This window comes from Coregonus clupeaformis, unplaced genomic scaffold (assembly GCF_020615455.1).
Source record: "Coregonus clupeaformis isolate EN_2021a unplaced genomic scaffold, ASM2061545v1 scaf0024, whole genome shotgun sequence".
NCBI lineage: Eukaryota > Metazoa > Chordata > Actinopteri > Salmoniformes > Salmonidae > Coregonus > Coregonus clupeaformis.
In genome coordinates this window covers 362662-387500 of record NW_025533479.1, presented here as the reverse complement: position 1 = coordinate 387500, position 24839 = coordinate 362662, and the positions used below count along the sequence as shown (strand labels likewise).

At 47.0% G+C, this 24839-nt stretch overlaps 1 protein-coding gene across 4 annotated transcripts; it reads right to left on the bottom strand.

The window, feature by feature from the left end:
* Window positions 1-2260: 2260 nt before the first annotated feature.
* Window positions 2261-24565, bottom strand: LOC121531394 (zinc finger protein 711-like). Of its 4 annotated transcripts, none has more exons than XM_045212562.1 (11): window positions 24263-24565; window positions 22948-23027; window positions 22586-22685; window positions 21958-22337; window positions 21264-21903; window positions 19490-19636; window positions 16508-16651; window positions 16131-16259; window positions 6500-6628; window positions 6106-6275; window positions 2261-5145 (listed from the first exon to the last, which is right to left on the bottom strand). In XM_045212562.1, exons 3-11 carry the CDS (start codon window positions 22662-22664, stop codon window positions 4024-4026), a joined length of 2940 nt encoding a protein of 979 aa, XP_045068497.1. In that variant the 5' UTR covers window positions 22665-22685; window positions 22948-23027; window positions 24263-24565; the 3' UTR covers window positions 2261-4023. The 4 variants fall into 4 exon arrangements, with proteins under 4 accessions (XP_045068497.1, XP_045068496.1, XP_041692570.2 ...); XM_045212561.1 differs by adding an exon at window positions 23728-23824 and having other exon boundaries at window positions 21264-22337; window positions 24263-24563; XM_041836636.2 differs by having other exon boundaries at window positions 21264-22337; window positions 22586-22673; window positions 24263-24564.
* Between the last annotated feature and the right edge of the window lie 274 nt (window positions 24566-24839).

Below are 24839 nucleotides of genomic sequence, written 5' to 3'. Positions count from 1 at the left end.
GCATCCCTTCTACTGAATATTAATTAGGCTGGCCTACTTGATGCAGCCTAGAGCATCCCTTCTACTGAATATTAACTAGGCTGGCCTACTTGATGCAGCGCCTAGAGCATCCCTCTACTGAATATTAATTAGGCTGGCCTACTTGATGCAGCCTAGAGCATCCCTTCTACTGAATATTAATTAGGCTGGCCTACTTGATGCAGCCCAGAGCATCCCTTCTACTGAATATTAATTAGGCTGGCCTACTTGATGCAGCCTAGAGCATCCCTTCTACTGAATATTAATTAGGCTGGCCTACTTGATGCAGCCTAGAGCATCCCTTCTACTGAGTATTAATTAGGCTGGACTACTTGATGCAGCCTAGAGCATCCCTTCTACTGAATATTAATTAGGCTGGCCTACTTGATGCAGCCTAGAGCATCCCTTCTACTGAATATTAATTAGGCTGGCCTACTTGATGCAGCCCAGAGCATCCCTTCTACTGAATATTAATTAGGCTGGCCTACTTGATGCAGCCCAGAGCATCCCTTCTACTGAATATTAATTAGGCTGGCCTACTTGATGCAGCCTAGAGCATCCCTTCTACTGAATATTAATTAGGCTGGCCTACTTGATGCAGCCCAGAGCATCCCTTCTGAATATTAATTAGGCTGGCCTACTTAATGCAGACCAGAGCATCCATTCTACTGAATATGAATTAGGCTGGCCTACTTGATGCAGCCTAGAGCATCCCTTCTACTGAATATTAATTAGGCTGGCCTACTTGATGCAGCCCAGAGCATCCCTTCTGAATATTAATTAGGCTGGCCTACTTAATGCAGACCAGAGCATCCATTCTACTGAATATTAATTAGGCTGGCCTACTTGATGCAGCCTAGAGCATCCCTTCTACTGAATATTAATTAGGCTGGCCTACTTGATGCAGCCCAGAGCATCCATTCTGAATATTAATTAGGCTGGCCTACTTGATGCAGTCCCAGAGCATCCATTCTGAATATTAATTAGGCTGGCCTACTTGATGCAGCACAGAGCATCCATTCTACTGAATATTAATTAGGCTGGACTACTTGACGCAGCCCAGGCTGCATCTTCTCAACTACAGGACTAATCCCCCCCAGCGTCCACCCTACATAGGGAATAGGGTGCCATTTTGGATTCATACAGTACCAGTCAAAAGTTTGGACACACATTTACATTTTAGTCATTTAGCAGACGCTCTTATCCAGAGCGACTAACAGTTAGTGAATGCATACGTTTTTTTGTTTTGTTTTTTTGGCATACTGGCCCCCCGTGGGAAACGAACCCACATCCCTGCCGGCCAAACCCTCCCCTACCTTGGACGACGCTGGACCAATTGTGCGCCGCCCATGGGTCTCCCGGTCGCGGCTGGCTGTGACAGAGCCTGGTCTCGAACCAGGATTTCTAGTGGCACAGCTAGCACTGCGATGCAGTGCCTTAGACCACTGCGCCCAGGGTTTTTATTTATTTGTACTATTTTCTACATTGTAGAATAATAGTGAAGAATTCAAAACTATGAAATAACACATATGGAATCATGTAGTAACCAAAAAAGTGTTAAACAAATCTTAATATATTTTATATTCTCTCAACCAGCTTCATGAGGAATGCTTTTCCAACAGTCTTGAAGGAGTTCCAAAATATGCTGAGCACTTGTTGGCTGCTTTTCCATCACTGTGCCGTCCAACTCATCCCAAACCATCTCAATTGGGTTGAGGTCATCTGATGCAACACTCCATCACTCTCCTTGGTCAAATACTCCTGTTATCAAGGCAAAGGGTGGCTACTTTGAAGAATCTCTAATATATTTTGATTTAACACTTTTTTTGGTTACTACATGATTCCACGTGTCATTTCATAGTTTTGATGTGTTCACTATTATTCTACAATGTAGAAAATAGTAAAAATAAAGAAAAACGCTGGAATGAATAGGATGTCCAAACTTTTGACTGGTAGTGTACATAGAAAAGTACTCCTTCCCCATTTTCAATAAGGTAACCTACTCTTGACATAAGTTAATGACTAGGCATTTTATCTCATCTGGTAATTTATGTTGTTCAACTGAGTGGTTCATTTTTCTAAATTTCCATGGAGTTAGACCGCCATCTTATGGTGATGACTGAGCAAGACTAGACACATTCTATCCCCCTGCCGTGCACAACTTTTCACCAGAGCCTTACAGGCTTTAGGGAATAGGGTGCCATTTGGGATTAAAATATCCCCCAAAAAGGGAAGCACAAACTAAAAAGATAATTGTTTATTTTGGTTCCTCCTCAACAGTAGTTTCTGAACAATCAGACAAAGAAAATTTGACAACAAAAGTACAAGAAAATGCATTAATTTTTACCACAATTGATTTTTCATGGACAGCATATTATGTGCATACTTTAAGACTCCATTGCCAATCTCTCAACCGTTGTATTCAAGGTGTGTGTGTAGCCCAGTCACTGTGGGGTTGCTGGATACCAGTGAGCAGAAATCTCAACAGAAAGACCAACCAATTACCTATGAGCTTTCAAAACAGAACAGTTCATCAGACATCTTTCTATTGACAATACATTTTGATGAATACCGGTCACTACCGTATCACCTATAGAAGGTCCTGAAATACCCCAAACTCTCTCTCCACCACTCATATTGTCTCTTATATTCAGGGAATATAAATTATACACCCTTTGCATACATGTTAAATTAACAAAATAATAAAGTGCTTTCTACCGACTCAAACATACATAATCTCTTAGAGAATGGTACTTTACACGGCATACGTTTGAGACTTAAAATCACTTTACGTTTCAGATTTCTGTTTTAGCAGAGCTCAGTGCACAAGGAGAAACAGAACATGTAAGACATGATTACCATCGGATGGTTGGCTTGTGTGACCACATCTGTGTTCTATGTGATGACACGTACACATCATATACAAATCTTACAGTGGCATTCACAACAAGGTAAAAAAAAACTGCGGTGAAAACTGCTGGAGTTTTTACCAAACATACAGAACGGAACCATCTGTCCACCTAACATGACATCAAAACATTCAACAAGTTTAATTAATAATAAATCGGCACTGTTAAGAAACGAAACAAAGTTCTGTTTGTTTAAAAAAATGAGTTGGTTTCGTAGCTCGTAGGTTAAGGTGCTTGTGTAAACATTGTTCCACTCTGACCTATGACCTCACAGATTGCCTTTAAAACAAACGGTACTAGGGTAAAAAGCAGATTATTGGGAGGATACTAAGACCTGGGTTCAAAAACTATTTCAAATATATACCTTAGCTGGGCTTGCCTGGCACAATAGAACCAAGAGATTCGCAACAGTCCAAACCCCTTCCATCTGGCACTGATAAAGCAAATGGTAAACGTATAAGAAATATTTCAAAAACAATTTGAACCCAGGTTTGGAGATACTAGTTGGTAGTTGGTACAGTGGAGAGCAGAGCATTGCAGCTCTCCTGTATGCACTAGTTTGATACAGTCTGGTAAGATAGAGAGAACAACAGGCCTGAATGACGTTCTCAAATAACCACTTCCTATATTAGTTAGAGGACACAGTCTGTCTTTTTTCCCCCCAGAGTTTCAACTGCAACATGTATAAAAATAGACTTAATTTGAGACCCTGAATAAATGTTCATCATATGGTGAATCCTCTCTCTGCAGCAAAATAAATACATAGAGTGTTACAACCGTCCAACTGACTACAGCTTCCACAATACGCTTAGTTTGATTACATCTGGGGGGGAGGGAATGGGGGGGAGAGGGAATGGGGGGGAGAGGGAATGGGGGGGAGGAGAACTATTCCTATTCTATACAACCAGTGGAGAAAGAGAACAAGCATTAAGTCAGAATGTTATCATCACTAGCAGTCTAAATGTACCATTCCATCCTTATCAACTGCTTAAACGTGTTCCCCCTTTGTCGTGTGAAACGGGTCTACGTAGACTAAGGAGGGAGGAGTGTGGGTGCCAGTCTGTGTCTGTCCGGCTAACGTTGTGTCAACATTGTATTAACATCGTTCCATCAGCATGTCTTTGTGATGTCTGGCTATGTGCTGGCTCTTCTCCGAGGGCCTTCTGAATCCTTTAGAACAGTAGCCACAGCAGTGGGGGTATTCCTTGGTGTGGATCGAGATCACGTGGCGTTTGAATCCCGAAGCGTCCGGGCTGTTGTACTCGCAGTACTGACACTGGTACACCTTCCTCCCGCTGTGAGTCTTCATGTGTTTCTTCAGCTCCGTGGACTGGCGGAACCCTCGCCGGCAGCGTTTACACTTAAAGGGGAGGTCCTTGGTGTGAACGGACAGGATGTGTCTGCTGAGAGTGAAAGGGTCAGAGGTCGTGAAGTTACAGTGCCTGCACTGGTGCACCTTGTTGCCCTTGTGCGTCTCCGAGTGTTTCTTCAGCTCAGAGGGCCGGTGGAAGCCCTTCTCACACACGTCACACTGGTGTGGGAAGTCTTTAGTGTGAACAGATATGATGTGGCGTTTTAGATCAGAGGAGTTGGTGCTCTTGTGTTCACAGTGGGGGCACTGGTGGGTCTTGTGGCCCTGCACCATCTCTGTGTGCAGCTGCAGCTCCCCCTCGTCTGCGTAGGCCTGGGGGCAGTGGCTACACTTAAAAGGCAGGTCAGCACTGTGCTTGCTCTTGATGTGAGTCTTTAGGTTGGACTGGTCTGCACAGCGAAAGTTACAGTGCGGGCAGCAGTACGGCTTCTCACCCGTGTGGGTCCGCATGTGCTTCTTGAGCTCTGACGGGTGACGGAAGCCTTTAGCGCACTCCACGCACACGTGGGCGAAGTTCTTACTGTGAACGGCCAGTAGGTGGCGGTTGAGGAGCCCCTGCTCCGCAGTCTCATAGTCACAGTACTTACAGTGGTGCAGTTTGGACTCCTTGTCTCTCAGGATCAGCTTGTTAGACCCTAGCTGGCTGTCTTCGTGGTAACGCCGGGTGTACTCTGTGTACTCTGGGATGGTCCTGTTGTATTCTGGGTACTCTGGGGTGGTCCTGTTGTATTCTGGGTAGTCTGGGGTGGTCCCGTTGTATTCTGGGTACTTTGTGGAAGAGGTTCTGTCTCTGTCACTGCGATGGACCAGTAGCTTGTGGGACTCCAGGTGGTTGTGGAAGTTGACCTTCAAAAACAAAACAGACATGTCACAAGCGCAACACACTTAACAGGGAGCAGTAGGGAGGGAAACAATTTCAACAACAAATGTCAACAACAATAACAACGTAATATTATATGAAACAGGTTGTTTGGATCCTGATTGGTTGATGTGTGCAAAATACCATGACGTATTCATCTAATAATTCCACTGTCCGGGCAGGAAATTCATAAACGTTATCTCCCAAGGGAAAAAAGCATCTACACATAATTCTTTCCATGCTACCATTTGGTTTGCTTCAGTTGGGGGTTGTATAAACCTACCTGTCTGCCTCGACGACCTGTGCAACAATGTATCATTTTACAAATGCGATCTCTCCGTGCCAATAGGCTAGCTAGGCCAAGAATGAACGTGAAACAAATTATTCACCATGGAAACAGTAAACACTCAGAATTCCATTCATTCATTAACCAGCGCAGTGTGACCTATGTAGGCCTATTGGGTATTTATTAAATTATTATTTATTGAAGTTCTTGTCTCTCATCATCATTTAATCTCTGCTAGCTCGCTACATACCAATGATTTGTTTAGCATAGCAAAGTCAAATGAATAGAATGAACGACTGCGTCAAAACATGAGAAAATAACTAACGACCAGCCTGATTGTGTAGCAGCTTCAGAATGCAGAAACAAATGTACTCATTAAAATAACGTTTTTAATTATACAATTTAATTAATATTTTTATAAATATGTTGGCAACCGTTTCATAAAAGCAATAACGACCTCGAACCCGGGAATTATAGTGGTACCTTGGGCCTCAGAACAGACCTTCTCCGAAGTCATTCCCGGGTTCTCAGGCATTATTGCTTAAATAACATAAACGAATAGAAAGAATGAAATGGAGAGGAGCGGGAGAAACAAAGAGGAGAGTAATAACAGAAAAAGTCAAATGACGGGAACATCGGAGATATGAAAGGTGACAGAGACCTTCTTATTGGTGGTGAAGTTACAGTCGGTACACTGGTACTTCTTCTTGAGGTGGTGGTCAGGATGGTTTTTCATGTGGCACTTGAGGAAGCCTTGTGACCTGAACTTTTTACCACAGATGTGACAGGGGTAGACGGTCAGCGGCATGCCGTCTGGACCGATGATCACAGCTGGGATGAGACAGAGAGCAGAGAGATACTGTATATTACTGAGGAGTAGATCAAAACTCACTACAAGGTCTAACAACAAGCTGAAGTTCAAGCAACAACAAAAAAAAGCAACAGATAATTTCCGCCATGTTTTCACCCCTCTGATCATGTGATATATTCAGGAGACTAGCTGTATGTTCTTTGGGCTGATGTCAGCCGAAGGGATAATGTCTGTCTTTCTGTACCTGTTTGGCACTGTCGTGCATCTCCCTTCTTCTTGATCTTCTGTTTGAGGGCTCTGCTGGTACCCTGGCTGTCTCTGATCTGAAGGTATGGCCTGGTCCCTGTATTCTTCACTGTATACAGACTGTTATCTACATATAAACAGCAGAGGGGAGAACAGACTTATCTACATATAAAACAGCAGAGGGGAGAAACAGATTTCTGAAAGTACTCAGACCCCTTGACTTTTTCCACATTTTGTTACGTTACAGCCTTATTCTAAAATGGATTCAATTGTTTTTTTTCCCAATCTACACACAATACCCCATAATGACAAAGCAAGAAAATATTACATTTACATAAGTATTCAGACTCTTTACTCAGTACTTTGTTGAAGCACCTTTGGCAGCGATTACAGACTTGAGTCTTCTTGGGTATGACGCTACAAGCTTGGCACACCTGTATTTGGAGAGTTTCTCCCATTCTTCTCTGCAGATCCTCTCAAGCGCTGTCAGGTTGTATGGGGAGCGTCGCTGCACAACTATTTTCAGGTCTCTCCAGAGATGTTTGATTGGGTTCAAGTCCGGGCTCTGGCTGGGCCACTCAAGGACATTCAGAGACTTGTTGTCTTGGCTGTGTGCTTAGGGTCATTGTCCTGTTGGAAGGTGAACCTTCGCCCCAGTCTGAGGTCATGAGCGTTCTGGATTCAGGCCAAAGAGTTCAATCTTGGTTTCATCAGACCAGTGAATATTGTTTCTCATAGTCTGAGAGTCCTTTAGGTACCTTTTGGCAAACTCCAAGCGGGCTGTCATGTGCCTTTTACTGAGGAGTGGCTTCCGTCTGGCCACTCTACCATAAAGGCCTGATTGGTGGAGTGCTGCAGAGATGGTTGTCCTTTTGGAAGGTTCTCCCAACTCCACAGAGGAACTCTGGAGCTCTGGAGCTCTGTCAGAGTGACCATTGGGTTCTTGGTCACCTCCCTGACCAAGGCCCTTCTCCCCCGATTGCTCAGTTTGGCCGGGTGGCCAGCTCTAGGAAGAGTCTTGGTGGTTCCAAACTTCTTCCATTGAAGAATGATGGAGGCCACTGTGTTCTTGGGGACCTTAAATGCTGCAGAAACGTGTTGGTACCCTTCCCAGATCTTTGCCTCGACACAATCCTGTTTCAGAAATCTTTGGAAAATTCCTTCTACCTCATGGCTTGGTTTTTGCTCTGACATGCACTATCAACTGTGGGACCTTATATAGACAGGTGTGTGCCTTTCCAAATCATGTCCACTCAATTGAATTTACCAAAGGTGGACTCCAATCAAGTTGTAGAAACATCTCAAGGATGATCAATGGAAACAGGATGCACCTGAGCTCAATTTTGAGTCTCATAGCAAAGGGTCTGAATACTTATGTAAAGAAGGTATCTGTTTATTTTTAATACATTTGCTACAATTTCTAAAAACCTGTTTTCGCTTTGTCATTATGGGTTATTGTGAGTTGATTGATGAGGAAAACATTTAAATGTAATCAATTTTAGAATAAGGCTGTAATGTAACAAAATTTGGAAAAGGGGAGGAGTCCGAATGCAACAATATAAAATATAAAACGCAACAATTTCAAAGATTTTACTTCACATAAGGCAATCAGTCAATTGAAATAAATTCATTAGACCCGAATCTAGGGATTTCACATGACTGACAATACAGATATGCATCTGTTGATCACAGATACCTTAAAAAAAAGGTAGGATCAGAAAACCAGTCAGTATCTGGTGTGACCACCATTTGCCTCATGCAGAGCGACACATCTCCTACGCATAGAGTTGATCAGGCTGTTGAATGTGGCCTGTGGAATATTATCCCGCTCCTCTTCAATGGCTGTGCAAAGTTGCTGGATATTGGCGGGAACTGGAACACGTTGTTGTAAACATCAATCCAGAGCATCCCAAACATGCTCAATGGGTGACATGTCTGGTGAGTATGCAGGCCATGGAAGAACGATTAGTTACCGGAGTGTAACTCCAGTTCTATGAGTGGAGCGGATCCCCATAGGGGAGCTCTGCTCCTATTGGTTTACCCTCTGCCCTAAGGCAGCATCAGCCTGAGACAAAATTATGCACACACCTGCAGCCAATAGGAGTACAGGTGTCCCTATAAGAGGGGATGCCTCCCCTCGATCAGCCTCCCAAGATATTTTTCTTCAGCGAGACTAGAGAGGGTCGGCAGGGCCTTGTCCTATGGGGGCTCCGCTCCACTCATAGAACTGGAGTTACACTCCGGTAACTAATCGTTCTATATCGTGGAGCTCCGCCCCATAGGGAGCTCTGCTTCTATTGGTTTAAGGCGGAGCGTAGCGCTCCCAAAATGTACTCCTGCCGAGCCCAACACTTCCCATCGAAACGAAAAGGTCAGGCCTAGCAATGGCTGCGACCAAGTCCCGCAGTACTGCAACTAAAAACCCCTACGGGCGTCACAATATACCGCGTCATCGGTTAAAGACTCTACCACCTAGTCCAATGGCAATGCCAATGACTAGTGGGCAGATCACCAGAATAGAAGCCATACTAATCTGTACTAGCAGATAGATGTGCCTCAATATCCTGTGAAAACACTACCAACCACTAATGGAATGACACCAAGTGTCACTCTACATTGTGAACGCGGTAGACCGCCTCACTCACTCAATTGAATCCCAGAGATTAGTGGGCAGGAACAAAACATGGGTCATACTAAACTGAACAAGCAGATAGATGACCTCACATTCTGTCAATCAACACATGCCTCTACTGTACTGACCCTGTCAGTCAGGATTCATGCCACAAAATATGTTTTCTTATCCAAAGCGGACCTGATGGAAACCCAGTCCATAGTCCTGCTTTTCCCTCTCTTCCTAGCTCCAGATCTCCCTTCAGCTATGCTGAGTACAGACCGAGCCAAAGAGTTAGAAGACATATCTAAGAGATAGAAACTGATAAATGGAGACGGCGTCGACCAGGATGCTGCTCTACAGATATCCTCTACCCCTGTTCCTCTGAAAAGGGCAGTAGAAGCCGCTACTCCACGAGTGGAGTGAGCTCTGATACCCTGAGGCAATTGCCGCCCGCTGCCTCATAAGCTGTCTCAATGCCTTCACAAAGCCAGTGAGACAACCACTGTTTTGAAAGTGGTCTACCTAGTGCAGCCGCACCGTGACACACAAACAACTGAGGCGATGACCTAATCGCTGCTGTGCGCTCGACGTAACACGCCAAAGTGCGTACCGGGCACAGGCGATGGAGCTTTTCCTCACTCCTCTCTCTATGAGGAGGAGGAGAAAAAGCCCACAGCTCCACGGTCTGTGACCTATATGAACTCTTAATAACCTTCGGCACAAATGCCGGGTTAGGACGTAACACTGCTCTGCTCAGGTCACCATTGATGGCCAGGCAGTCAGGTCTCGTCGAAAGAGCACACAAATCACTGACCCGCTTAGCTGTAGTCAAAGCGAGCAACAGTGCTGTCTTGATAGACAGCATCTTGAGGGGTATTTGATTCAATGGCTCAAAAAAGCCAAATCCCACTGAGGAAGCGTGACTCTAGGTGTTGGCCTAAGTCGCCGCATTCCTAATAGGAAGCGTTTCACTAGAGGGTGGCTAAAGACATTGTCTCTGCCAAACCCCTCATGACAAGCTGAAATCGCTGCTGCAAACACCCTAATAGTGGCAGGCGATTTTTGCTTATCAAACATGAGCTGTAGAAAAGAGAATACTCTCCACCTGACAGCTCATGGGGTCTACACCTTGTGTGACACACCATCGTGAAAACACGTTCCATCTACTGGCATACATCTTAGAAGTGGAACTGGCACGTGAACCCTGTATGGTCCTGATCACTGCATCAGATAACCCACGGCGCTCTAGCCTGTCCCTCTCAGCAGCCAGGCCTTCAGTGGTTGGCCGATTATGGGCAATTTCCCTATCGTGCCTCCCGCCTGAGATCAACGCGTCCCGTCGATGTGGAATTAGCCAAGGTGGCGCAATCAACATCTGACTCATCTCCGCAAACCAAGGAGCCCCGGGCGATCGGGCGCTATCAGTATCACTGACAGCCCCCTGACCTCACCCTGGCTAGCAGTGGGAGAATGCAGGACAGCGGAGGGAATGCATACAGGAGAACTCTCGGCCACGGTTGGTGCGCAAAGGCGTCCCTTCCCAGTGGCGGTTCGTCCTGTTCCCTCAGAGAGAACCACAGAGGACATTGCGCGTTCACGCGTGACGCGAATAGGTCCACCTCGGCTCTCCCGAATTGTTCCCAAATCTGGAGAACAATGTCCGGATGCAGACACCACTCGTTGTCTCGTGGACCCCCTCTTGACATGAGGTCTGCTCCTACGTTCAAGTAGCCCGGAATGTGTGCTGCTCTCGATGAGCGAAGGTGCTCGTGAGCCCACAGCCACAATTCCTCTGCCGCCCGATGGAGAGCAGGAGACCTGACTCCTCCCTGGCGATTTATGTGAGCTACTGTGGTCCGGTTGTCTGACCAGACCAGCACATCGCGACCCCGAAGGGTAGACGCGAAGTGGGTCAGAACCAGTCGAACCGTTTCCAACTCCAAGAGGTTGATATGACGACCTGATTGAGGCCACACACCTCCTATCGCTTGGGTCTGACATGTCCCTCCCCATCCCGTCAGGGACGCATCCGTGAATACTGGGATGTGAGAGGACACCTTTCCTATCGGGACTCCGTGCGTGCGAACGCGCGGGTTTCTCCAATAGTTCAGATCTGCACTGAGCGAGAGGGGAACCACCACCAACCGATGACGTTGACGCAATGGGTCTAGTCTTAGTTGGGCGAACCATCGCGCATCCTGCACATATGCAGGAGTCCCAGCGGAACCACAGAGTGGGCTGACGACATGAGACCCAAAAGTGACATGATCGACAGCGCCCGTCACCGTGTGATTCGGACGACACTTCCTCAGGGCTAGCAACAAGGCTACCCTTCGGGGTCCGAAATTCGAGCCCTCATCCTCACAGTGTCTAGCTGTATCCCCAGGTAGACAATCTGATGAGTGGGCCAGGGCGCGCTCTTTTTCCAATTCACAGCAAACCCCAGACTTGTGAGATGCATCACTGTCTGTGTTGTGTGAGTGATCGCCAGCTCTGCTGACGGGGCGAGAACCAGTAGATCGTCCAGGTAGGCTAGTAGCCGTATTCCCTGACGACGCAACGGTTCCAATGCCGCCTCTACACACTTGGAAAATGTGGGAGGTGCCAGGGCGTACCGAAATGGCATCCTCGTGTATTCGTACGCCACCCCTTGAAAGGCGAACCGCAGAAACTTCCTGTGACGCGGCTGAACCGGCACATGAAAGTACGCGTCCTTTAGGTCTATGCTCGTACAAAAGTCTCCTCTCTGGACACATTCCAGCAGACGTTTTGTCGTTAGCATTCGGAAGGGCCGTTTGGTTATGCTCTCGTTGAGAATGCGTAAATCCAAAATCGGCCTCACTCCCCCCCGTCTTTTTGGGCACTAGGAAATAAGGCGAATATAGCCCTTTGTTCCTTTGCTCCCGGGGAACTACTGTCACCGCCTCCTTCGCCAAAAGTTCCGTAATCTCTGTCATCAGAGCGGCCACTTTGTCTGGCGTTTCATCACCGTCTCCACCACTCCCCTGAACGGGGGTGGGGTCCGGTGGAATTGGAGAGCATAACCCTTCTGCAACGTCTGTTCTAGCCACCATGAGGGTGCAGCTTCTTCGCCACTGCCAGCAATGCAGGGAAAGCGGCTGAGCACGAAGCTGTGGTGCATCCAGTAGGAAGGACCTGTATTCCTCTATGGCCCTTACCGCCACTGTTCCCCAACATTGAAGTGGTGGAACAGCCCAAGGTGGGCCTCCCGTGAAAGGGAGAGGAACCATCAATGCGTTCTGAGAGAGAAAGAGGAGCAGGGACGTCGGTTAAACTAGTAACCGTCGTATTCCTGCCCTCCTTGAACGCATCGCGGGTCTGAATTGCGCTGACCGAGGTCACAGCCTGCGGCAGGGCACCATCCCCAGCAAGCGATTGCGTCATCTTAGGTGACTGCAATTCGCTATCAGAGCCCTTCACTACAGTACTCCTAGAAGTCTGTAGTATGAGGTCTCTATGAGGTAAAACAAGGCGGCGCCTTGATACCTTCTTAACTTTCACCTTCTGTGTGTGTTCAACTCTGCACCCCTTGTGGGTTGATTCACACTCAGTGTGGTGAGTACTAGCTCGTTCTGTCAGGGGAGCTGATACTTTGGTTATACCCATAACCCTAGTAATCCGGCCCTCCGTAAACGTAGCATGGGTCTGAATCGCATTAACCGAGACCTTGGTCTGCGATAATGCGCCGTCCCCAGATAGCTGCTGTGTTACAATGCCTGGGGGCGCCGATACTCTGGACACCTTCGTGACCGCGGTAATCGGGCCCTCCGTGAACGCAGCATGGGTCTGGCTCGTACTAGCGGAGACCTTAGTCTGTGCTAGTGCGCCATCCCCAAAAAGCGGCTGCGTCCTCATGTCAGAATCTGACAGGGACTGCTGCCTGCTATGTAAAGCACTTCTTATACGTGAAGTGTGATGTGACGACCTGATTGAGGTCTTATGGATACCTACTCTAAGTGCCTGTTCAGCAACGCACCCTCGGTGGGCTGAACGGCTCTTAGAGTGGTAAGGAAGAGAGGGTGAGATTTGAACGCTCTCGGACGTATTATGGAAAAGAGGCTCTTTTTTGACAAAGTCAGGTGGAGCCAACTCTTTATTAAACACATCAACAAAGGCATTTACATCAACACCCGTCCCTTCGACCGAAGGGTGGGGGGGAACAGTGGGCACGTTCGACACCATCGATGCGTCCTCCATCCACTCCCCCGCGTCCCGTCACGTACGCCTCCTCTTGCCTCCCTTGGAGGGCCAGGTCGGCGTCCTCGTCACCTCCCTCGCCGGCTGTAGTGGGGCTACCGTAGCTGCTGGAAGGGCGGGGCCCGTTCCCTTGCTGCTCGTGGCCGCCGGATGACGCCGACACGCCGCCTCGCCGTAGACCCCAGTCTACTTGGAGGGGCGGAGGTAGATGGCCTTTGGGATGGAGCGGGGCCGAGTCGTCCCTGCCAACGGCAGGTGCTTGGCCAGCTGTTTCTTCTCCTCCTCCAGCTTGGAAAAACGCTCCGTCGCCTCTTTGACTGCGACCCCAAAGAGGCCGTCGTCAGAGAGGGGGCGTTCAAGAGAGACGTCCTGTCTGCCTCTTTCATGGATGTCAAGGACAACCAGAGGTGTCGTTCCCCGACCACCGAAGTGGCCATGGACCTCCCCGCGCAGACTGCGGACGCCTGTGTCAGGTGGAGTATGGCGCCAGAAATTCTGGACGCCTCCTCCACCTCCTCCGGTGCCAGCTCTGTCTTGCCCGTGGTTAAACGGGACAGAGAGGCCGCCAAGAGGGCAATGTTGTTAGCTGCTGCTACAGCTTGGGTTCCCAACCCAAAGGACTTCTCTAACAGCGACACTGTGAGTCGGTCCTTCTGGGATGGCAACGTGGCCTTCTTGGAAGAGGGCCAAGGGCTCGAACCTGGTACGAGATACGCCGCCATGGCGCTCTCTAACCTGGGGATTCCCTGACCCTGGAACCTTCCTTCCACTCTCGTGAATGGGAGATACGCTTTTACTGGCGAACGCGCCGCTAAAGGTGCCTCCCACGAGCCCCAAACGTACCTAGCCAAAGAAGGCATGGCAGGAGCCACTGCCTCTGCCGCCTTCCTTGTCCTGGAATAAGGACCGCCCTCCATCATATCAACCTCCGGTGCGGAGGGAAGAGAGGGCAGCCTTATCACCAGCCGTTGAGCAGCTCTCTCAATGAGACCCGGAAAATCCGATCTCAGAGAGGCTGCAGCGAAAGAGAGAGCTTCTGATCTCTCAGAGCTCGTATCCCCTTCGCTATAGGGATTACAAGCCCTCTCGCTCTCCAAAGGAAAGGGGGGCTTGAAAATATGAGGGATGGGGTCCGACTGTTCCATTGGAATGCCAGACCCCTCCTCAAAGTCCCTATCTTCCCCGAGTCTGCGCTGCCGGACGACGCCTCTGAAGCAGAGGCTAGTATCGACAGCACGTCCTCAAGGGGGATGTCCTCCCTGAAAACGCCTAACGCTGCTTCCTCTCCTTTAAAGAAAGGAGGGTGCAGGAGGCGCATTCGGGGGGACTGCAGACGCCTTCCTTGGCATGCTGGGATCCCAAACACACGAAACACAGGTCGTGGTGGTCACCGGGCCGACATGGAAGTGCATCTGCACTGAGCTCTGAAAAGAGCTTTTGGGGGTGGAAAATCTCCCGGTGTGCTCATTTAGACGACGTTGATGACTGGAATATCAACGGCGTTTTCGTCCTGAGTCTTCGTGCTTCGTCTCTTCTTGGCTCTTCAGTCTAGTCATCCAGTCGCTGAAGAAAAAGGGAGGCTGATCGAGGGGAGGCATCCCCTCTTATAGGTACACCTGTACTCCTATTGGCTGCAGGTGTGTGCATAATTTTGTCTCAGGCTGATGCTGCCTTAGGGCAGAGGGTAAACCAATAGGAGCAGAGCTCCCCTATGGGGCGGAGCTCCACGATATAGAACTGGGCTATTTTCAGCTTCCAGGAATTGTGTACAGATCCTTGCGACATGGGGCCGTGCCTTATCATGCTGAAACATGAGGTGATAGCGGCGGATGAATGGCACAACAATGGGCCTCAGGATCTCGTCACGGTATCTCTTGTCCGTAGCGGTGTTCGTTGGCCGTAGCTTACGCCTGCCCATACCATAACCCCACCATGGGGCACTCTGTTCACAACGCTGACATCGGCAAACCGCTCGCCCACACGAAATGAACATTCAATTATCTGGCAACAGCTCTGTTGGACATTCCTGCAGTCAGCATTCCAATTGCACGCTCCCTCAAAACTTGAGACATCTCTGGCATTGTGCTGTGTGACAAAACTGCACATTTTAGAGTGGCTTTTCATTGTCCCCAGCACAAGGTGCACCTGTGTAATGATCATGCTGTTTCATCAGCTTCTTGATATGCCACACCTGTCAGGTGGATGGATTATCTTGGCAAAGGAGAAATGCTCACTAACAGGGATGTAAACAAATTTGTGCACAAAATTTGAGAGAAATAAGCTTTTTGTGAGTATGGAAGATTTCTGGGATCTTTTATTTCAGCTCATGAAACATGGGACCAACACTTCACATGTTGCGTTTATATTTTTGTTCAGTGTAGAACAATGTGGACTGCAAACAGCTTCAAGTTATTTTGTTTCTGTAAGATGTTTAACAAACTATAACGGACTAACATTGGAATTGGAGTTGATTCCAAGGCAATACATAAAAGACCGTAAATACACAACTTGAAGCAACCACATATTTAGTTAGCCATGGAGCACGTTATGATTGGCCAGTGAGGGGCCAAGCCTTAACACACCCACAATTTGTTTATTTATCAAAACCCAGCCTTTCGCGGCAATGCCAGCACTGTGACGATAATTTGAACCGATAGCGCTACCGCCAGCGCTTGGATTTACCATTACGTTAGGTTTGTTAAAATAGAGCCCATAGTCGTATGTCTTATATCCAGCTGAAGGAATACTGTTATTACTGAATATAAAACCAGTTGATCACACGATCCTTATTCCTTACCATAGGCTGCAGCCCAGGAGATTGGGACAAACATCTTGCTGTTCGGAGAGTCATCTATCTGGTTCTCCTGGACTGCAGAGGCCTCCTCCTCTCCTACAATCACCTCCATGTACACCTGCTCTGCCATGTCTGGAAACACACAGAGACAGACAGATTCAGTAACAACCTTAACCCTCCTCCTCACCACCAATCACCTACACCTGCTGTTCAAATCCTTTTGAGCTGCACCTGTGAATGCTATTTGTTGGAACCTTTGTTGGAGTCGTGTTTGATCACGTGTTTGATCACATGACTGAAATAAAGGGTTCCACTAAGAAGCCTTCACAGATGCAGTCATGTGAGAGGAGTTATTTCTTTAAAGAAGAGTGTATACTCACTGATCTCTTCCTCTGACTGGGTGTGGTCCTTCACAGCCATGTAGACCATCTTCTCCCCCCGGCCATGCCTGCCTCCTCCCCCAGACTCCCGCACAACATGGTGGCCGTTATGGAAGTCACTCTCAGACTCCACCTCTGTCCCACCTACAGACACAGACAGTAACCACGCTTCCATCCACAGTTTTTATGCGAGTAAAAAGTAATACCGTATTTAAAAAAAAATCACAACAGCTGTGATGGAAACAGGAAGCTTTGGTACAATTTTATAAATGGTGACAGATAAATTTGTTCATTCGACATAGTGGGATCTTTTTGTATCTGTAAAATTAATTATGCGAGAAATGGCGGTGGAAACACCTTTATGCGCAAATATTGATATAACACCCATCATATCGAAGTAAACTTGGAGTCACGTGATGATATGGTGTGTAGTCCTCTCACTATGACTCGGGAAAGCATAGTTTATTAGGCTACAGATGAAATAGTTATGATGAACTTCACAGGGTGGTGAAAGTTCACGGTGATCTTGATGCTCCGTTCTAATAAATACTGAAGGTCTTGTTCTGGTGACATGATGATCAATGCTTGACTGCCGTTCGACAAATAAAAAATATTCTGGCTATCATCCATAATAATCTCATGTAGACTAGGCTACCCGCACTATATCTGTCAGCTGTTGTGCCAAGACCCGAGTAGGCACATCTGCTATTTAACGCAACAGTTTGAGAAAAAACTATCGGTAGAGTTGCAAATGCAATGGAAACACATTGAACTTTAGATTTTTATTCAGTACATGAAAACTTAAGCGAAAAAGTACATTGATTGCAATACATCATCACGCACTGATTTTTATCAGCAACAAGTCAGTTTGTTGAAAACACCACTGGTGGCAAAATGCGCATATTTTCTTTATACAGATTTTTGAATACTCGCATGAAAATCTGTCGCCAATTGGATGGAAACCTAGCTAGTCACACACAGTTTATGCCATCTCGCTACTTCTCTAGGGAAAACATACCATCTAAAGTATAATTTTCATATACAGTGGGGAGAACAAGTATTTGATACACTGCAGATTTTGCAGGTTTTCCTACTTACAAAGCATGTAGAGGTCTGTAATTTTTATCATAGGTACACTTAAACTGTGAGAGACAGAATCTAAAACAAAAATCCAGAAAAACACATTGTATGATTTTTAAGTAATTAATTTGCATTTTATTGCATGACATAAGTATTTGATCACCTACCAACCAGTAAGAATTCCGGCTCTCACAGACCTGTTAGTTTTTCTTTAAGAAGCCCTCCTGTTCTCCACTCATTACTGGATTAACTGCACCTGTTTGAACTCGTTACCTGTATAAAAGACACCTGTCCACACACTCGATCAAACAGACTCCAACCTCTCCACAATGGCCAAGACCAGAGAGCTGTGTAAGGACATCAGGGATAAAATTGTAGACCTGCACATGGCTGGGATGGGCTACAGGACAATAGGCAAGCAGCTTGGTGAGAAGGCAACAACTGTTGGCGCAATTATTAGAAAATGGAAGAAGTTCAAGATGACGGTCAATCACCCTTGGTCTGGGGCTCCATGCAAGATCTCACGTCGTAGGGCATCAATGATCATGAGGAAGGTGAGGGATCAGCCCAGAACTACACGGCAGGACCTGGTCAATGACCTGAAGAGAGCTGCGACCACAGTCTCAAAGAAAACCATTAGTAACACACTACGCCGTCAAGGATTAAAATCTTGCAGTGCACGCAAGGTCCCCCTGCTCAAGCCAGCGCATGTCCAGGCCCGTCTGAAGTTTGCCAATGACCATCTGGATGATCCAGAGGAGGTATGGGAGAAGGTCATGTGGTCTGATGAGACAAAAATAGAGCTTTTTGGTCTAAACTCCACTCGCCGTGTTTGGAGGAAGAAGAAGGATGAGTACAACCCCAAGAACACCATCCCAACCGTGAAGCATGGAGGTGGAAACATCATTCTTTGGGGATGCTTTTCTGCAAAGGGGACAGGACGACTGCAAAGTATTGAGTGGAGGATGGATGGGGCCATGTATCGCGAGATCTTGGCCAACAACCTCCTTCCCTCAGTAAGAGCATTGATGATGGGTCGTGGCTGGGTCTTCCAGCATGACAACGACCCGAAACAAACAGCCAGGGCAACTAAGGAGTGGCTCCGTAAGAAGCATCTCAAGGTCCTGGAGTGGCCTAGCCAGTCTCCAGACCTGAACCCAATAGAAAATCTTTAGAGGGAGCTGAAAGTCTGTATTGCCCAGCGACAGCCCCGAAACCTGAAGGATCTGGAGAAGGTCTGTATGGAGGAGTGGGCCAAAATCCCTGCTGCAGTGTGTGCAAACCTGGTCAAGACCTACAGGAAACGTATGATCTCTGTAATTGCAAACAAAGGTTTCTGTACCAAATATTAAGTTCTGCTTTTCTGATGTATCAAATACTTATGTCATGCAATAAAATGCAAATTAATTACTTAAAAATCATACAATGTGATTTTCTGGATTTTTGTTTTAGATTCCATCTCTCACAGTTGAAGTGTACCTATGATAAAAATTACAGACGTCTACATGCTTTGTAAGTAGGAAAACCTGCAAAATCGGCAGTGTATCAAATACTTGTTCTCCCCACTGTATGTAGCTGATACTTCACGCTAGAAGATAATAGTTCAATGTCATTCACAATATGCAAATACTGCTTCACGTTTCAATTGACGTGGCTCTTGAAATGTCGGCCTCGTTCATGAAAGAATGATGCTTTCAAGACAACTGGGAACTCTGAAATAACCAAGGTCAAATCATAACGTCGGTGATCTTCAGGTCGGAAAGTCGTAGCTCTAGAAAGATGCCAGAGTTTCCGAGTTGAGATTCCAAGTTGGATGACCGTTCAAACCGATTTTTCCCCAGTCGGAGCTGGGGTTTTTTCCGCGTTCCCAGTTGTTTTGAACGTGACAGAAGTACCACTCACCTATCTCCACATCGTCATCGGCCTCTGCTTTGAAAATATAGACCTTAATGACCTCTGACCCCTCCTTGTTGGAGCAGTCGTCCTGCACCTCAGTAGTTATCTCTAGAGGAGTGTCTCCTATGTCCAGCTTCTCACCAACGTCATCCACTGGATGGACACAAATAACACATCACAGTTAGCTTTTACCGCGCAGAAGGGTAGGACAATAACAAGGACTTGGGAGGCAAAAACGCCCTCAAAATGGACTTCAGAAACTGTCTCCAAACAATACTTCAGATATATTCTAGCCTAAATTTGCAGTAGTCGTCAACAATGATTTAAATACAAAACCCCACACTGTAGATCACTGATCATAGCAAATCATTCAATGAAATCAACCCTTATTATACACTGAACAAAAATAGAACGCAATATGCAACAATTTCAAAGATATTACTGAATTACAGTTAATATACGGAAATCAGTCAATTGAAAAACATTCATTAGGCCCTAATCTATGGATTTCACATGACTGGGAATAGAGATATGGTGGTCCTCTGTAGCTCAGCTGGTAAAGCACGGCGCTTGTAACGCCAAGGTGTTAATCTATCGTTTGTCAGGAATGTCAAAGTAAAATACGTTATGGGGATGTGCCAGTCTGTTCTTGTAATGCTAAGAACAGAGCATTACAAAATGCTTTTGTAGAGAAAAACTCACTGTTCCTTCTTTAAAAAGGTTTCCATGTCTGATTTAGCTTGTTGCTGTTATATTTCTTCAGAAGAAAGCCGCCTCAGCTTGAGAATGTGACTGTAGGGGAGGGGAGGTAAGTGGGAGGCCATCTATGCTATGAGTGGGTGGATAGAATGTTGCCTTCGCATTAAATTATTATTATTATGTTTACAGGGGATGTAGCTCAGTTGGTAGAGCATGGCGTTTGCAACGCCAGGTTTGTGGGTTCGATAAAATAATGTATGCACTAACTGTAAGTCGCTCTGGATAAGAGCGTCTGCTAAATGACTAAAATGTCAAATGTAAGGTAGTGGGTTCGATCCCCGGGACCACCCATACACAAGAATGTATGCACGCATGACTGTAAGTCGCTTTGGATAAAAGCGTCTGCTAAATGGCATATCATTATATTTATTATTATATGCATCTGTTGGTCACAGACACTTTAACAAAAAAAGGGGCGTGGATCAGAAAACCAGTCAGTATCTTGTGTGACCACCATTCGCCTCATGCAGCGCGACATCTCTTTCGCATAGAGTTGATCAGGCTGTTGATTGTGGCCTGTGGAAAGTTGTCCCACTCCTCTTCAATGGCTGTGCGAAGTTGCTGGATATTGGCGGGAACTGGAACACGCCGTCATACACGTCGATCCAGAGCATCCCAAACATGCTAAATTGGTGACATGTCTGGTGAGTACGCAGGCCATGGAAGAACTGTGACATTTTCAGTGTCCAGGAATTGTGTACAGATCCATGCAACATTTTAGAGTGGCCTTTTATTGTCCCCAACACAAGGTGCACCTGTGTAATAATCATGCTGTTTTATCAGCTTCTTGATATGCCACACCTGTCAGGTGGATGGATTAACTTAGGAAAGGTGAAATGCTCACTAACAGGGATGTAAACAAATTTGTGTACAACATTTGAGAGAAATATGCTTTATGTGAGTACTGAACATTTCTGGGATCTTTTATTTCAGCTCATGAAACATGGGAACGACACTTTACATGTTGCGTTTATATTTTTGTTCAGTGTAGTTTGTAGGGCTAGTTGGTTAGTTGACTCACAGGAGATCATGAGGTAGTCCTCCGAGGTGCTCTTCTCCTCCTCCTCATCAGTCTGCAGAGAGACAGCCTTCACCTCCAGCTCCTCGTGGGCCTGGATCACTGTCTCCTCCTGCCCCACGTCCTCCCCAACCATCACCTCCTGGTCCAAGCCCTCCACCCCGTCCTCCTCCTGGTGCTCCACAAAGAGCTGGTCTGGCATGTGGTGGTGGTGATGGTGGACGGAGCCCTGAATGAGGTCTGAGGTTAGAACATGGTGGTGATGGTGAGAGTCCATAGCCTCCTCGATGGCCACCTCGGCCCCCAGCAAGTGCTCGTGGCCGATGTCAGGTCCTTCAATCACCTCCGTCTCTAGGTCTTCCTCTAGGACCTCTACCTCTTCCTCGAGGCCCTCGACTTCCACCTCCGCCTCCAGGCCCTCCACTTCCGCCTCCGCCTCCAGGCCCTCGACCACATCCGCCTCCAGGCCCTCCACGTCTACCTCCGCCTCCAGGCCCTCCACGTCTACCTCCGCCTCCAGGCGCTCCACGTCTACCTCCGCCTCCAGGCCCTCCACGTCTACCTCCGCCTCCAGGCCCTCCACTTCTACCTCCGCCTCCAGGCCCTCCACTTCTACCTCCGCCTCCAGGCCCTCCACTTCTACCTCCGCCTCCAGGCCCTCCACTTCTACCTCCGCCTCCAGGCCCTCCACTTCTACCTCCGTCTCCAGGCCCTCGACCACATCCGTCTCCAAGCCCTCGACCACATCCGTCTCCAGGCCCTCGACCACATCCGTCTCCAGGCCCTCGACCACATCCGTCTCCAGGCCCTCGACCACATCCGTCTCCAGGCCCTCGACCACATCCGTCTCCAGGCACTCAACCATCTGTGTCTCCAGCTCCACCAGCTCCTCTCCAAAGCCTTCAACTTCCGTCTCTAGGCCTTCCACCTCCACCTCCGACTCGAGGCCCTCCACCTCCAGGCCGTGCTCCAGCAGGATGCCTTCGTCCGTCATGATGTCAGACAGGAGCATGCCCTCTGGCACGGACACCACAATGTGATCCCCGTCGATGTGGGCCAGGCCCCTCATTCCTGCCACTGTACAGGGAAACAGTACGAGGGGTAATATTATTACAGGAATGTTTTCCCACTGCAGCCCTGGTTTGGCCTGAGGCTTTTCCAGGCTTTCCTCTTAGTGGAAAAGCACTAAAAAAAAGTACTAAGATACAGCTACACATGACATTGCTGTAGAGTGGTCAGCATCTAACTTTGCATGAGGCATTGGGCTATCAAGTGAAGACTAACGAACACAACATATACATTATCACAAGGCCATATTGACCTACCAAAGTCTTGCATGATCATGGTGTGAGGCATCTTTAACTCCTGTGTGTGTAGCTCCAAGACCCCTCCGCCGTCGTCCATCTCTTTGATCTTAAAAAAAGGCTTCAATCAAATTATTATTGTTAGGCCTACACATCATTTCAGAGGTTCTATATTCGTTACACACTGCGTGAGAATTCAAGAATGTCAGAGGATCAGGGCCGGTATCCACCAAGCATCTCAGAGTAGGAGGGCTGAACTGGGATCAGTTTGGCCTTTAGATCATAATGAATAATATGGTATGGACAGATCCTAGATCAGCACTCCTACTCTGACACTATGTGGATACAGGCCCTGGATATTGACTAGTGTCAGTGTGTATTACCTTCACATTTGATGCCAATGCTCTCTAAAATAAGAACAGGGTGTTGCTGGTGTTTCTTCCTTCCATCGGGGGAGAGAACACTGCGAAGAAGGGACAACATCAGCTGTGAGATAGATGCCACTGAAAACACTTCATCCCTGGACCACGAGAGGAAATGTGGGAAAGGCTGATGACATCATCACATATCCAGTAGATATCGGATCCCTCACAAACGTCCTCTGTGTAAGCTATTTCATTATGATAAGGATGTTGAAACTGCAGTATTCTAGCTGCTGTCTGTCTTGCCAAAATTAATGGCTGGAAAAATATGACCACATACTTAATTGGTGCTGCAGTGGAAACTATTGATTACTTAACACTTGTTGATGCCATTTAAGTCAGTCCTAGCTCATATGGAATATGAATGAATGAGATATTGGGCCATATATTTATATTATGAGACCATTCCAGCTTTCAATATCGAAAAGGACCTAGAACGGATATGTTGTTTTTCCTGCTTGTTAATTGCAATGATTTGCGCTGTTCCACACACGCCCACCATTCATTGCCAATTTCATGGTTGCCTGGATTGTGCATCTGAAGCAGGGCAAGCTAGCGAGCACTCGCTATTTAAAACAAATCAAGATAACCAACCAACTACCTAGTGTTACTACCGCCACCTGATTGCCAAATGTACGTGGTAACACTTGCAAACATGTTAGTTAGTCAATCCACATTCATTGGTTGGGCTATGTGTATCGGGCTAGCCAGCTAACAGTAGCTAATAACTAGACAAGGTACCTAGTTAGCTAAGCAAGCTTGTTTGGCGCCGTGCAGACGTTTTGCGGCTGATGCCGACATCTGGGGGGAAATTCCACAAACGCAACGTTGTGCAATACTGCAAAGAAAGGGATGTATAGAACAGTAATAAGTCGTTGAACAGTGTGTGTTGTGCTTAATGGCTGTTCTTTACGATATATTTATATCTGAAACGTTGCGCCCACAACAACGTTAGCCTCGCTTCCGCCATTTTGGTTAGGTAGCTTGTTAGCTAGCGTGTTTTAAAATTCCAGAAACCTCCACAAATCAACGATTGGTATTACATGACACACAATCGATACCACAAAGTAAATACAATCGACGTGTGCATTCACAACATTTCTCGATGCATTTGTAATTGCGAAGGGACATTAGCTAGCTAGCCTAGCATGTTAGCTAGCGCATGCGGCATTATCAACCATGTTGTTTTCCGACGGGCTGAAGGCGGCCCGCAACGGCCGACTGGGCCCTAGTCTCATATACGATATGCAATTTCAATCGTTTCGAAATGTTTTACCTGATTATGGACTCCTTCAAATGTATCGTCGTTATTTCTTCTTTCTTGGTTTTGTCTGTTATTGTTTGGGTTTATTTTTCGACACTAAGGTAAATGCGGCCTGTACATTTGGATCACCGGGCACTCATTCCGAGGCCTGGGCCAATCACGTTGCTCGCTCGCAACCAAGGGAGGGCAGACAATGCGTGGCCTCGTTTAGCGCTGATCCCTGTCTATTTGCGTCACGCAAGGGAAAGCTTGGAGTCCAAATCGATGTTGTCAAATTGACACCGAGAGAACGTACTATTTACCTATTGATCCGGATTGTTACAGCAGTTGATGAAATAAGAATATACATTTGTGTTTATATGTGTGTGATTATCAGGCAGGGTTCAACATTGGATAGAGCAAGGACAGCAGTGCATTGAAGTTACAATCGATCATGTGCATACACTCATCATTCATATTTCCTAATAAAAAAAATGGTCCCCTACTATAATGACATTACACATTTTGGAATAGACCAACTTATTGCCTGGTTCAATAAGACATAACAGTAGGATTACTCTTAGATTCTGAGTTTCAAAAACGGAACAGA

What these genes read in the sequence shown, in the direction of transcription:
- LOC121531394 (XM_041836636.2), bottom strand. Translation starts at nt 22,664, where the DNA reads ATGGACGACGGCGGAGGGGTCTTGGAGCTACACACACAGGAGTTAAAG. An exon ending in CGATGACGATGTGGAGATAG is followed by an intron (nt 16,652 to 19,489) that starts GTGAGTGGTACT and finishes CTGTGTCTGTAG; the next exon opens with GTGGGACAGAGGTGGAGTCT. An exon ending in TGCACGACAGTGCCAAACAG is followed by an intron (nt 6,276 to 6,499) that starts GTACAGAAAGAC and finishes GTCTCATCCCAG; the next exon opens with CTGTGATCATCGGTCCAGAC.